Raw genomic sequence first — 15,366 nt, 5'->3', positions numbered from 1 at the left:
ACCCTTCATCAGATTTTCTGATGAAGGGTCTAGGCCCGAAACGTCAGCCTTTCTGCTCCTATGATGCTGCTTAGCCTGCTGTGTTCATCCAGCTCTGCACCTTAATGGAGTTAGGGGCCTGTTTTAGTAGCTGTAGCTAATTTTCTCCCTAACTGCATTGGGGGTCTACCTACACCAGATGGACTGTAGTGACTTAAGCAGATAGCTCACCATCAAGGGCACCTAAGGATGGTCAATAAATGCTGGCCCAACCAGCCATGCTCACATGCCACTAGTCAAAAATCCCATCTCCAGTGAGATCACTAAAATCCCACTCCTTGCTCTTTCCCCACAGACATTAAAACCTTTTCTTTTAAAGCATATGTCTAAATCATTATTCAAAATTACTAATGAATCTGAATACATCATCAGACAATACATTCCAGATCATCATAACATGCCTTAAAACAAAGTCCTTCTTATTACCCATTTTGTTCTTTTGCCAATTATCTTAAATCCGGTTTCCTCTCGTTACCAGACCTCCTGCCAATGGAAACTGTTTCTAACAATCACTTTGATGTAACCGCTTATGTTTTTGAACTTCTCTGTTAAATTTCCCTTAATCTTCTCTTCTCTGCATCGAGGAATCCCAGTGTTCCCAGTATCTCATAACTGAAGCCTCTCATCATTGGTATCATTCTTTTACATCACCACTGTATCTCTTCCACTTCCTTGACATCCTTCCTAAAATGTGATGCCGAAAATTTAACACATGACCCCACCAGTGCTCCATTGTGATTTATAAAGACCGAGCATGACTTCTCTGCTTTATGCATGATGTTCTCGTTTATAAAAACGAGGATTTATATTTTAACATTCAAATCAATTTGTCCAACCTCCTTTAAAGATTTATGTACACGAGTCCCAAGTCTCTCTGTTCCTGAAACCCTATAAAATTGTTCAACTTAAATTATATTGTATCTTTTCTCTTCTTTCTAAACACGCTTGCCTTGTATTACATTTCATCTGCCATGTGCCTGCTCATCCCAACAGTGTGTCTCTCTTCCTGAAATTATTTAGCATCCTGCTGATGGTACACTACTTTTCCAAATTTTGTGTTACCTGGAAAGTATACCTAATCCAAACTTTTAGTCAGTCACGTTATAGCTGTGATAGAGCTATAAATGCCTGTTGAACAGAACTTCATTGTTGATCATTATTCTGCTTCTGTCTCTTGGCCAATTCTATACACATTTTGCCATTTTTATTTCAACATGTGCTTCAATTTCTGCTAATGTCAATTAAGTAGCATGCTATGTACTTTTATCAAAAAGAATGACAAAGCAGACTTTGGCAACTCCAAACCCCATTAGTCTCACTTCCATTAAATGTAAAATGCTAACATTGATTATCAAGATTAAAGTTGATATTATCTTTGCAGAGAAAAACAAACACCAGGGAAGATAATGGAACCGTTTTGGAGTGTACAGATCTTTTGGGCAGTAGGAAGAGACCAAGATATAGTTACTGATGGTGCATGGTGGAACATAGTTTGAAGGGAAGCTAATGCAGAATTGCAGAGTCATTAAGTGTTACCACAGAAGAATCACACTTCTGTTTTAGCATGTGAATGTTTTGATCTCTCCCTGATTCAAATTTGTCCAATCACTCTGCAATTGTTACTGACCATCAAGACCATTTCCAATATTTTCATGTCATGGCTTGATACTGAATTCAATTAAATTTGTGTCTATATACAATCATTTTATGATAAGTAATTGTTTGAAATCAGTTTTAAAGAGAAATATGTATGATTTTACCAGTAAAATTATGTTTTGAAATATAATATTGTTGATACAATTAAAAGTATGCTTTCAGATTTCAGGGGGATGCTAAAGTTGGCCTTGGTATCCCGGATTTGAAGAGATCTAAAACCAAGGCATACACTTTTAATTGCAACCAAATATTGAAAATTACTTTTGCTGCTATTTGCTTCTTTCCACTTGCCAAGTGGGGTCTATCTGCAAATAGGAGCAGCACCAGGCATACCTGAAGATGAGGTATCAACCTGGTGAAGCCACCAAACTGGACTACTTGCACACCAAACAGCGAAAGCAGCTAGTGATAGACAGAGCTAAGCAATCCCACAACCAACGGATCAGATCTAAGCTCTGCAGTCCTGCCACATCCAGTCGTGAATGGTGGTGGACAATTAAGCAACTCACTGGAGGAGGCTCCACAAATGTCCCCATCCTCGATGATGGAAGAGCCCAGCTCATCAGTGCAAAAGATGAGGCTGAAATATTCGCAGCAATCTTCAGCCAGAAGGGCCGAGTAGATGATCCATCTTGGCCTCCTCCAGTGGTCCCCAGCCTCACAGGTACCAGTCTTCAGCCAATTTGATTCACTCCACATGATATTAAGAAACGGTTGGAGACACTGGATACTGCAAAGGCTATGGGCCCTGACAACATTCCGGCAATAGTACTGAAGACTTGTGCTCCAGAACTTGCCGCTCCCCTAGCCAAGCTGTTCCAGTACAGTTACAACACTGGTATCTACCCAACAATATGGAAAATTGCCCAAATATGTCCTTTACACACAAAGCAGGACAAATCCAACCAGGCCAATTACCGCCCCATCAGTCTACTCTCGATCACCACCAATAAGAGAGAATCTAATCACTGTCCCTTGACATTCAACAGTGTTACCATCACTGAATACCCAACTATCAACATCCTGGGGGTTATCATTGACCAGAAACTCAACTGGATTCACCACATTAACAGAGTGACTACAAGTGCAGGCCAGAAGCTAGGAATACTGTGGCGAATAACTCACTCCCTGACTCCTCAAAGCCTGTCCGCCATCTACAAGGCACAAGTCAAGAGTGTGATGGAATACTTCCCACTTGCCTGGATGAGTGTAGCCCCAACAACACTCAAGATTCTTGATACCATCCAGGACAAAGCAGCCCGCTTGGTAGGCACTACATCCACAAGTATCCACTCCCTCCACCACCAATGCTCGGTAGCAGCAGTGTGTACTATCTACAAGATGCACTGCAGAAATTCACCAAAGATCCTCAGACAGCACCTTCCAAACCCACAGCCACTTCCATTTAGAAGGACAAGGACATCAGACATATGGGAACACGACCACCTCCGAGTTCCCCTCCAAGTCACTCACCATCCTGACTTGGAAATTTATCGCCATTCCTTCATTGTCGCTGGGTCAAAATCCTGGAATTCCCTCCCTAATAGCATTGTGGGTCAACCCATAGCTGGAGGACAGCGGTGGTTCAAGAAGGCAGCTCACCACCACCTTCTCAAGGGCAACTAGAGATGGGCAAGAACTGCTGGCCCAGGCCGCGATGCCCACATCCCACAAATGAATAGAAGAAAATTGGTGTCTATGTTTAGATTTGAATATTGTGCTGAGTATTAATTTTCAAATCTTTTTATAAAAACGCATTGCCAGCCTCATGCAAAACATATGAAAAAAAAAGTATCGCTATTAACCTGGCTGGTTGGATACTTTGTTAACACATAAAGAACAGGATATGTTTACTTAAAAGCACGTTTGATCAGGTTCCAGAACATGTTGTCCAACCCAAATCGAATGTTCTCGGCAATCAGTCCACATAGGAAGAGATTGTCCTGATTTAAAAATATATTTCAAAAGGATAATTTACTCAAAAATGTAATGATGGTGTAAGCTTGTCTGATTCCCAAGTACAAACCCTTGAGGTCTTTCGAGAATTATTTTCCCTTGCTGTGATTTTTGCTTTTACAGTGCATGCACTGAAATTGGTGAAGGGTTCACTCTTATGGTGAAGGGTTTTTATGGCCTAAATCTTGAATGTAAAGGCAGGTACAATCAGATCATTATCTATTTCAGCTCTGCTTTGATGATGTTTCAGCCAATTTCAGTAAATTCCAACTTGAACTGTGGAAAAATCTTGATGTTTTTTAATTCCCACTGATGTAAAATTTTGTCTTCTATTTGGCCCCACATCTGTTTTGGGAAAATAAGCTAAACAATATTACTGCTCTTTTATCATTATCAGTAAAGCAGTTTTATCATGCAAGGAAGGTGGGAGAATATTGTTAATGCTGTTCACAATATGCTAGTAATATATATGTAATGCAAATATAGAATATAAGAGATAAAATATTTCTTGTTAATCATACATTTCTGAAATGTTCCTTTCCCTGCTCTTGGCAATGTAAAAATAAAAGTGCTTCTTCTATAATTGGGAATGTAACCACTGAGATATTTAAACTGTCTGAAACTGCTTTCAGTGAATCAGATGTAATGAGGTAACACATAAGCATTAGTAACTAAATTGCACTTCTGTTCATTCTGAGCTGCTTAGTGTTTTTTTGGAATTCGCTAAAATGTGTAAACTTTATGTTTATGTATGATTAACAAACAATATTGTAAATGGCATGTTTCTTTTAGGCTGTTGCTTGACTATGTTATATGCATCTTTTAATGAAGGTGATATTTCAGTGGTTTCAAATCTCACTATCTGATCAACCCATTTTGGTGAAAGAATATAACGAATTCTGATGTTGTTATTTTTGAAATATTGTAACTTTGTGGAGAAGTCGTTCCTACGTGCAGATTAATGCATTAACCAACAAAATAGTAAATCTAGTGGGGATAAAGCAAGCCAGGATTGGTAATGAATAGTATGTGAGACAGTGCAACTCTTTATCCCTGGTCCACAAATGAGAATGCTGTTAACCCTACCAATTGGCATAATTTTACCCAGCCATGTCCGGCTGGTGGAGTAGACTTGATGGGCCGAATGGCCTAATTCTGATCCTATATCTTATGGTCTTATTGTCCATCCTTTTTGGTCACCAGAGTACCATTTATTTTGTCGAAGAGCCAGCAATATCTTTTTAAAAGAAAACTAGCATCCTCCTATAGATGTGCTCATGATGTTTTAGGGATTGAGCTCATAGTTGTGGCCAGTTAGCAAAGTTGGCTAGAGTGTGATGCACAATGACACCTAAAATGTGTTCTCGATCCCCGTACTGTTTGTGGTACCTCATGAAGGCCTGCCTTCTTGCATTCTCCAATGCTCAAAATGGAGTGTTGTCTCTCGAGCTGTTGTTTTGCCTTTGGTTCCTTGTGGACTATGATTAATTATCTAATTACATAGCTCATACTTGACAAAAAAGATCATCAGTTTGTATTCCTGTGTAACATAGAAAATAAATTTCTTTTATAATCTATGTGCTTGGTATTGAAAGCACTGATTATATCTTTAGTATATTGATATTATTTAATATGTTTTTCCAGAACCTACAGAATTATATTCAACTCGCCACAGTGATATATACAACACAGCAATCGAAAGCATGTCTCTTGTTTCTTCTGACCCAGATAATCGACTAGGTAACTTCAAACATGGAACAATTTATGGTATTTCTTGATTATCATTGATACCCTTCAGCTTTCTTGACGCAATGTCACTAAAACTGCTCACCATCCGATTCCTTTCCTGTCTCCTATGCTGCTGATATTATAAATAATTTGTTTTACTTGGATGCTTTGCCCTCTGTTTTTGAAACTCCTGTCATCTCAGTCTAATTCGAAGTGCACTCCCTCAATTGCTTAATGTGGACTACCCCATTTCCTCCAACCATTATTTCTACACCAAAGTTCTTGAAATGTCTTGTCAACTCCAAAATTCATGCGCATCTTTACCAAACTCCAATGTTTGTGTTTGAACATTTCCATTCTTGCCATCACACCTGTTAATACAATCAAAGTTACCAAGTACATACTCTGTGCCTCTGCCCATAGTGCACTATCCTCCTGATTGTTCTGATATGGTGAATGACACCATCTTCTTTCAACTAAATGGGAATTGCCCAACTTGGTTACACTCGTTCGTATTAAATCGGAGGTAAATATTTCAAATAATAGATTCTATTCCTGTTTTTTGTATGTTCGGTCGAAATTCCCCTAGGATCGGACTTTGTCTTCCTGACCCTCCTTATCCACATGCTTTCCATGGTGATAACATCAGTAACATGGGGTTAAATTTCCACGCGTATACTGATGCCACCCAGCTGTACTGCTCCAGTTCTTCAGTCGAGTGATTGCTTATATTTCCAGACTGACAGCCAATATCCTTCCCCATCACTGGTTACTGTTTCAGTGTGAACCAGACTTTTTGCAACTCTGTCCCAATTTCTGCCACACACATTCTTTTATCCCATATCTTCTCCACCTTAAAGGTCTTCTGCTTCCACCTTCTGAAATTCACTGATCTATGCCTCAACTAAGCCTATCTGCTGGAGACATCAGTAGCATCATTATCTTTGTCATCTCCAAGTTTGACTTTTGTTAACCTTATTCCTTCAGCTTATCCAAAATCTGTTGCCAATATGTAATTGTCTGCTTTTGCTCTGATCCATCCTATCTGATTGCATTTTTTCCCACAAGATCTCCAATTTAAAATCCCAGTTTTGTCTTTTCGTTTGTTGCCCTTCCACATCCCAACAAGTGACTATCTTTAGCTGAAGCATGTTTAAACTTGCTAAGATTCTGTAAGTCAAGAATCTATACAATTCAGGTCTCAAGGTAGAACCGACAGAGGGAAGTGTTTCCATCATATGTTTCTGATTAGAATCCAAAGAGGGTTGCCAGTGAGCCCTAGTTTGTGAAAGTATGGCTTTTGCATGTGCTGAAATAACATTATTGCCTTTGTAATTACATTCGTATAGGCTGAAAAAGGCAGTGCTTTGTGATCTGTAACTTTTATTTCTCCAATTCTGACTTCATTTTTTTCATCCCAGAATGTACTTCATCTGTGCTTTCTGTTGCCTAAACTCTAATCTCTGGAATTATCACCCTGAGCCTCTTCTGCTATCTAACTCTCCTTTCCTAAGGTATTCCTTTAAAATCTGCCTCCTTCACCAAGCTTCTGGTCAGGTCTCCTCCTGTCTGATTGTGTTTTGGTGTTGCAGTTTATTTGGTCATGCTCCTGCAAAGCCTGTTGGGATGTTACACTGTGCTAAATGTACTGTATAAATGGTAGACATTTTATTGAATCATTTGATTGCTAAATGTTCATGTATGAGTATTTGTGGGATCGAGATAATCAGTGCTACTTCTGCTTCTCTGTGCTGACAGTCCACAGAAATGATGATGTTCGAAGGTACAGTTCTCAAGCAGAAGATGAATTCTTGGCAGAGTCTTACATTACAAATAAGAGATCCTCTAGGTACTTTTTTACTTTTACAGTTATATTTTTAAAATTCATAAAATGGACTATTAACTTATTATTAATTTATTGACATCATGGAATATTCTTTATAACACATTCCAATCACAAAATGTATATGGTACTTGTGTGCTCATTTGTATGATTATTCACTATTTTGCATTCTCTTCCAAGAGAGCTCCCGTTGTACGAGAAATGGAGGTTCTATCATTCATTCATTGGAAAGTTTCTTTTTCTGTCCACTGCGATTTACTTCCTTATTCCTCCAAGATTGCATTGGATGCATTGCTTATATACAATAATTCCCACATTGTTAGCTTTTGCCTTAATGGTTGTGAATGAGTACAAAACACACGTTTGTGAGGCCTAGTTTAATCTGTCAATTTAAGGCAACTGGATTATTTTGTAGCATGATATAAATTAGTTGCTGAACTTATTCCAACTACAGATACCTGTAATAAATAACAAAACATTATCCTATCTTGTGTCATCCAATTGTTTTTTGAGCAACCATTAAGATTTCTGTTCCTAAAATTGCCATTTAAAATGGAAGATTACTGTGTAGATTAGTTTCATCACTATAGTTGTGGTTTATCTGAATTTATAAACCTTTGAGTAAAATTTAGGAAAAACGCATCTTTGAAATGAGGGTAAAAATTTGAGAAAACGGTGGAGCTCAGCTCAAGGAAACGGTTTTGTGCATCTTTCCAGGGTACAATCCTTGATCTGCCAGTCTTGGTGAGATTGATTTTGGTAGTCTCTCCAAAATAGTTAATCATCTGAGGCAATGGTGAAGCTCCTAGAGTTCTGTTGTTCTGTTTGTCCTTAAATCACACAGTTAATAATTATGGCACCTGATGTACAAAAGGAGTAACGCAGAATCACCTTGCTCATGCAAAGTTTGAGAACAGTTAAAATTTTCATTAAATCATCCTGATTCCTGGTTAGTCAATATAGAAAGTCATTGCAAATTTTTTTATACAATAAAGCAAAATTTATGTGACCAGTTTATTGGAAAAAAAATGCACTGTATGATATTGTTACAGAGAAAATGGCATATGATTTGTTTGAAGGCATACACTATTTTAGTAAAATGAATTTAGAAATGAGTGTTTAAAAATCATGAAACAGATATGTTGGTTACCACTTGAGAATGGCTATTTCATTAGGTCCAGGAAATGCTGATTGCAAATGTGCCCCATGAGAAACAATCGTCTCTTAATCTGGCCATGTTTTGGATCATTTCACTGAGAATCCTGACCATAGCTGAACAGTCATAACTAAAGGGAAGAAAGGACAACATATTTTTTGTCTGTGCCTTTGAATCTTCAAGTTAAAATTGGAAGATACATATGCAGTTTTTAACCCTGGTAGTCTTGGAAAACGAGCATAGAACCCGAGTGATATATCATTTAAAGTTCTAAAGTTTTGTTCATTTAAAAAAAAATCTGTGATGTAACGATGTGCGCTTTTAAGTATTATAATTTTTCCTGCATGTTTTCATGAATATGTATTTTAAGTACAAAGATTTTATTACTACCACAACCACAATGATTATTATCGTTTGGTGTTTCCACAGAAAATGTAATAAAGAAAACATGAAGCAAAATCTTACAGATGATCATAGAATGCTTCTTTATTTTTAAATGTTGCTTCCTTTTAAGTTTTCTAAATTTAATACATGGTGAAGCTTTTTCATTATCGTTACTGTTGTCAGAGATGCATTTTAAATCATTTGCTTAAGTTGACTGGAAATCTGTTTTCCCCCTTTCCTCCAAACAATATAGAAGGAGGTCACTGGGCCTGAAGTATTAACTCTGCTTTCTGTCCACAGATGCTGCCAGACCTGCTGAGTTTCTCCAGCAATTTCTGATTTTGTTATTAATGCTCGCAGTAGACTGACAAAACTGCACGTATTTGTAATTGTTTTGGAATTCTGTCTTGTTAAAAGAAATAAACTGAGTCATCAGAGTGTTGGAGGATTGTGATTTTTATGTACGATAAGCCAGGACATCAGTGGTTGCCCTGATCAAAAGCAGAGGAAACAAATTAGTGAGTCATTTCGTGCTGTTGCTTGTACATGACTTGCTTATAGGACAGCATTGCCAACTTACCAGACAGTTATCAGTTGATCAACATGGGGAGAAAATAAATCTCAGGGCAAAGAGAAATAAATTTTTAATTTATAATTGGGTAAAAAAAAGGAAGTGACTAACTAAGCATTCACAAATGCACTAATTTAGACCTTTTGTAATTCTGCAGCTTATATGAAATTTCAGCGGATGAGAATATTGTGAGCCAGGAGTTAATGCTGAAACGGCAGGAGGAAGAACTAAAGCAGCTGCAAAACAGATTAAATCGAAAACAGTACCAATCAGGACTTCATCAAGCTGATATGGTCAAAGCATCCATGTTAGATGTCACCAGGGATCCTTTAAGAGATGTCGCAATGGAAACATCCATGACACAGAGAAAGCTGAAGGTAAGAACGTTGCTTAGTTTGAAGCACAAAGCTGTCTTAAGCTCATGCTCACTCTCTCCCTTGCTTACACTCTCCTTCTCTATCTATCTATCTATCTATCTCTCTATCTTTCGCTCTTGCCCTCTCTTTCACACAGGCCTGAATGTTTTCTGTATGCACTCATATGATGCTGGCTGGCCAGAATTTATTGCCCGTCCCTAGCTGCCCTTGAGAAGGCGATGGTGAGCTGCATTCTTGACCCGCAGCAGTCCACATGTTGTAGATAAACCCACATTGCCATTAGGGAAGGAGTTCTAGGATTTTGGCATATAATATCTCTGAGGAGCAGCACAGTCAATTTCCTTCTGTCGGATCTAACACACCTGTTGTCAGCACCTATAGGCCTAACTCTCATTCTCCCCACCCACAGATTTTAATTTCTCTTGTCCCTACACTGGCATCTCCCCATGACCTTCACAGTGCCCATACCTTACAGATTTACTGCTGCATTTAGAGGCTTTGGGCTGAGTGAAACCACTCACTTTTCACTGCCCTTTACTCTTCCAGTCTCAGACTTTTACTCTAGTGAACCTATCAGTAGCAAATGAAGGAGAAAAATGGGCTGTGCTTGAAGGAGCAGCTCACTGCAAATCCTTTAGTTGCACTTCCCTTTATTTTGAACAAAGGTTTGTCAGGCCGTGTAGGACCCCTTGGCAGGCTACATTGTGGCCCACCTGCTACCTGTTACACCAACCTGTTCTTGAGTATTATTTATTTTTACAAATAGGTAGTGTATTATATCACTTCAGACAGGAATAGGACACATCATCCGGGGCTGGAGTCATGTGAATCAATTTTTTAGTACCATCCAGTTGCTTTTCTGATTTTTTTTTTAAATTATGGCACCAACCCTGTAATTACAAGTTTTATTGAATTTCTGGCCATAGTGGGATTTGAAATCACATCTTGTGAGTTTTTTGTCCAGCGGCATATGGCTGTTCCACCTGCAGAAGACAGAGGTGACTTAATTTGTTTTAATACATTTTGTACAGCAAACTATTTGAAAGGAAGCAGATTCCTCTTACAGGGTTAGCCATGTATAGGCAAATGATAGATGATTTAAATTGGGATGAACATGTTTAGTTACTGCAGTTTGATCACATTATTATTAAATTTAATTTTTTAAAGCAGGTTTCAAATAATCATTCATGCATCTTATGCTGTTTAGCTTGAGCACGACTCACAGAAATTGTTGGTAAAAGATGGAGTCTATATTAAAGGCCACTTTTGTTGTCATGCACTTTTGGTTTAAGATTTAGAATATGCACATGATGAATTACTGAAGGAAGTCTCTAAAATTGTGGCCACATCAAAGAATTATCTGTGAAGAATGATTGTGTCAATGATCCATTATTTGCTCCCCTGCCATTCTTTCATGGTACAGAAATAATCGAGGCATTCTTTATTTTTACCTTCAGAACTTCTTCGGACCTGAGTTTGTTAAAATGATCAGTGAACCTTCTGTCGCACTCGAGCTTCCTGCTTCAATTCTGGTAAGATTACTGGGAAACCTTTTATCCACTAATCAGATAAATTTGTTCAAAATTGAACTCATTTTTGAAAAAAGATATAGACACTATCCCATAGTCTTGCGTGTGGGGTATTCAAGATCAGGATCAGTATTCTTCAGCAAAGTAGACACTGGAGCATAGGTACAGTAGATCAGGCAAGACAGCTGGAAGATGATGTGTAGGGGCGGGAAAGTCAAGAGGGAAGACAGAAGGGAAAGAATAGGTGGAGTAGGAAGAAGAAGAGTGTTAAGAGGGTCTGAAAGAGATAATTGAAGGTTTGAAGGTATTGGAAGAGCAAGGGATAGGAGTGCACTCTTGTCTAAAAGTCCTCTCAGGTGAGCAGTACCTAATTCCGCCATTGTGTAGGATCTGGGGGATTCAGTGCTGTGTCAATATTTCCAATGCTGAGCACTCACCTCAGGGCTTGGAATATATTGAACTAAAAGTGATGTGTTGTGCCCTCGGTCAGTCAGGAAGCTGCAAAGATTGGACTGTCACTGCTGCTGTTTTGGTATTTAATAGTTGTGTATTCTTTTGGCTATCATTATTCTTAACTTGAAACTGAGCTATCAGGTGGAAGTCATGTTTGAAAGAGAAGCAGATACTTGAAGAACTGAAGTAATTGGACATTTAATTGGGTTAAGTTGGTTAATAGGTAAGCATAGCAAAGGCAATAGGGTTTCTCTGCTGGAGATCTAGCCATGTGCCTGACCAAGCTATCCCTGTAGAGGTTCAACAGGGACAACTATCTGCTACTGTGGAAATTGCCCAGATTTTTCTTGTCCACAAAATGCAAGAAAAATCGAACTGAGCTCCTATAATCCTGCTCAAGCTTAGCAGTAAATGAATGGAAGCCGTTAAAATTGTTGCTCATAGGCAACACTTATTCACCATTTATTCCTTGCAAATTTTTCACCAAAAACCCACACACAGATGCTCAGTTTAGCTTCCAATGACTCAAGTCATAAATCATATGATGATATTTATCCAGACACCCAGAAATTTGCTTAAATACACTTTGATGAAAAAAAAGAAAAACTGCAGAAAATCTAGCTGTTATGCATATGTTCATTTTGTAAGAATCTTTTGACTGTCCCTTTTATCTATTCACACAAGCATGACAGTTGGGTGTGAGTATTGCCTTTTTAATGTCTGGCTGACTTTATTTTAAGAATTGTACGGCTATTTAGGAATTTTTTTGAAAAAAGTTAGAACATATTTGCTTGAATTTGGGTAAATGGACAGTGTATTAATAAACACATAATGCTCCTTAATGAATGATTGCAGACTAAGAATGGAAAGGGGGAGGACATTCGTCGTAAAGTAAACATCATGTTGCTAAGTGGACAATGTTTGGAATTGACCTGTGACACCAAATCAACATGCAAGGATGTATTTGATATGGTGGTTGCTCACATTGGCCTGGTGGAACATCATTTCTTTTCCTTGGCATATTTAAAAGGTCAGTGGATGACTATCGAACATTGTACTATGCAATTATTGTATTTATGAGCTTGATACTCATAGCAAAGAGGTTTGAGTATTAGTGTGACAATTCTTTCAATATGTAATATTTTTTCAATACATGTTCCGCATCAGCAAGATGTTGAGATATAGGAGACAGACATTAAGTTTTTCTTCAGTACAAAATAATGTCTTATAAATAAAGGTAAGTAAGGTATTATAGTACATACGGAGCTGTTAAAGCACAGAAGGAGACCATTCAACCCACTGTGTCTGTTCTGTTTCCCCACACCTCTGCAGTACTTTCTGTTCAGTTGATTATCCAGTTAAGACCATTCACACAGGTGATGAAATAGACCATTCAGCCCATCGAGCCTGCTCCATCATTCAGTGAGGTCATGGCTGATAATCCTCAACTCTACTTTCCTGCATTTTCTCCATAACCCCTGATTCCCTTATTGGTTAAAGATATGTCTTTCTCAGCCTTTAATATACTAAACGGTCCAATCCCTATAGTTCTCCATGGTAAAGGATTCCTCAAATTCAAAACCTCTCTGATTCTCAATTGTATTAACCACCTGATTTTTTTTTTTTATATGCATCCATTTGTGGCTTCACATTGCTATTGCTTTGTTATCTAGGGTGTTCTGATTTTTTTCCCCCCAATCAATACCTTGTTCGTACTTAAACCAACTCTGTTTCAAATGCAGCCCATTATTCTTTTACAGTTTTGCCTGCTAGCTCTGGTTCTACTTGGGCTAAATCTGTTCTCATCCCATTGAAGGTTAGCCCTCCCACATTTTTTTAAAATTATGGATTGTTCCTGTGTCACAGGTCAATTCCTAACAGTGTCCACTTAGCAACATGATGTTCCTTGTCCTCTTCCAGAGCTAATCCAGTTCTTGTGGTACTATCCTCTATATATTCCTCTACTGAAACTTGATTCACTCAACTTGTGTCATTCCCCAAATCAGAACCTGGAAAGCCTCCTTTCTTGTTGAACTGGAGACTGTGATGTGGATAATCCTCCTGAGCACACTCAGCTCTTCTGTTTTTGTTGATTATGATTCCAATCTATATTGGGTTAATTAATGTGTCCCATGATAATATTGTATGATCTTTGCACCTTTCTGTTGTTTCCTTGCAAATTTTTCCCTTATATGTGGCTCAGTGGTTAGCACTGCTGCCTCACAGCATTAGGGACCTGGGTTTGATTCCAGTCTCGGGCGACTGTCAGTGTAGGCTTTACACGTTTTCCCCATGTCTGCGTGGGTTAGCCATGGGAATTGCAGGGTTACACGGATAGGGTAAGGGAGTGGGTCTGGGTGGAATGTTCTTTGGAGGATTGGTATGGACTCGACGGGCTGATTGGCCTGCTTCCACACTATAGGGATTCTGCGATGATGATTCTATGACATTTTGTCTGTGGGCTTCTGATTTTTGCTTATATTTTAAATAACAATTTTTAAGCCTGTACTTGAAATTAACTTTATAGCTTTGTCAGACAGCAGCATTTGTGTTCATAGATAAGAAGTGTAGCTTGCTGTCAATACTACCTCTAATAGTATCTCTTTGTAGTGATGTTATATTAAATATGCAAATATTTTGATTATAGAGTTGATAAAACGCTTCTGTTCATATACATTGTCCATTAATTTAATTCAGTGGATTGAAACTCATAAATTTATGGAATTACTTCATAGTCGCATACTTATTCTATAATCATATGTAGATAGACTGCTGAAAATGAACAAAAAGGAAACCACTTTTAGATCAAAATGGAACCCTATATGTATTAATGTTACAAAACTGGTAGCTGTAATTCTGTATAATTTGTAATGGTGCCACCCAGGAATAAGTTAAACTCATGCTTAACTGTAATGCGCACAAATAGTGTTTTTTATTAAAATTAGATGTGAAATTAAATGGCTTATTTCTCTTTGTAAAGTGGTTAATTGCAACTTCTTTAGGAACAATTCAAAGGTTTGTCTGAATAGTTTATTTGTTTAACTCGTTGTGCATTGGTTCCAGGCTTTTAAAGCAATTTGCACTGTCCAGTACCTCACTTATATTGCCTGCTTCTGTTTCTGTTTTGAAAGAAGTTTAATAGCTTAGTGGGTTATGAAAATTGCTAGTATAGCTAATTATTAAAAAAAACACAAGCTGTAGTAGAATTCTCTTTTTCCCGAGCAGCACGTTTGCCACAAGAGGAATCATTTTCTGGTTGAATAAGTTATAACTCATGGATTAGACGGTGGGGGCTCACCTGTGTGGTGTCAATGAGTTTTTTTTCAAATATGTAATAATAGCAAACATGACTTGTTAAAAGCATCAATCATGTTTGCAAGGATATCAAAAGTTCTCGAAAGAAACCAAGTGCTGGTTCCTGTATATCTCTCAATATACATCAAGAGCTGGTTCTGACCAGTATTAACCATTTTCTTTATACTTAATTCTTAACCAGGGTTCTCATCATTAGACCTTTCCTTCCCTTTATAATTAGGATGTAGTGTAATGTATATATTGGATGTTTCTCCTGCTTTCCTTGAAGTGCGCAGGGAAGGGATATGCTGCTGATACAGCACTATGGAATAATTTACTTTACTCTGGGAAATCTCCCGTTTTTCAAGTAATCGGTTCAC

The 15,366-nt window shown here is 38.0% G+C and overlaps 1 protein-coding gene across 1 annotated transcript in view; it reads left to right on the top strand.

Annotated features, from left to right (window-relative positions):
- Positions 1-15,366, top strand: part of ptpn13 (protein tyrosine phosphatase non-receptor type 13) — a 190,343-nt gene that overhangs the window by 81,361 nt on the left and 93,616 nt on the right. The window contains exons 8-12 of the mRNA XM_048604393.1: positions 5,296-5,391; positions 7,138-7,228; positions 9,491-9,710; positions 11,168-11,242; positions 12,548-12,722. Coding sequence (XP_048460350.1) covers positions 5,296-5,391; positions 7,138-7,228; positions 9,491-9,710; positions 11,168-11,242; positions 12,548-12,722 — 657 coding nt within the window. The remainder of the gene's footprint in view (positions 1-5,295; positions 5,392-7,137; positions 7,229-9,490; positions 9,711-11,167; positions 11,243-12,547; positions 12,723-15,366) is intronic.

The sequence above is a fragment of the Rhincodon typus genome, chromosome 1 (genome assembly GCF_021869965.1).
Source record: "Rhincodon typus isolate 14 chromosome 1, sRhiTyp1.1, whole genome shotgun sequence".
Taxonomy (NCBI): domain Eukaryota; kingdom Metazoa; phylum Chordata; class Chondrichthyes; order Orectolobiformes; family Rhincodontidae; genus Rhincodon; species Rhincodon typus.
This window is presented reverse-complemented; position numbering and strand designations above follow the sequence as displayed.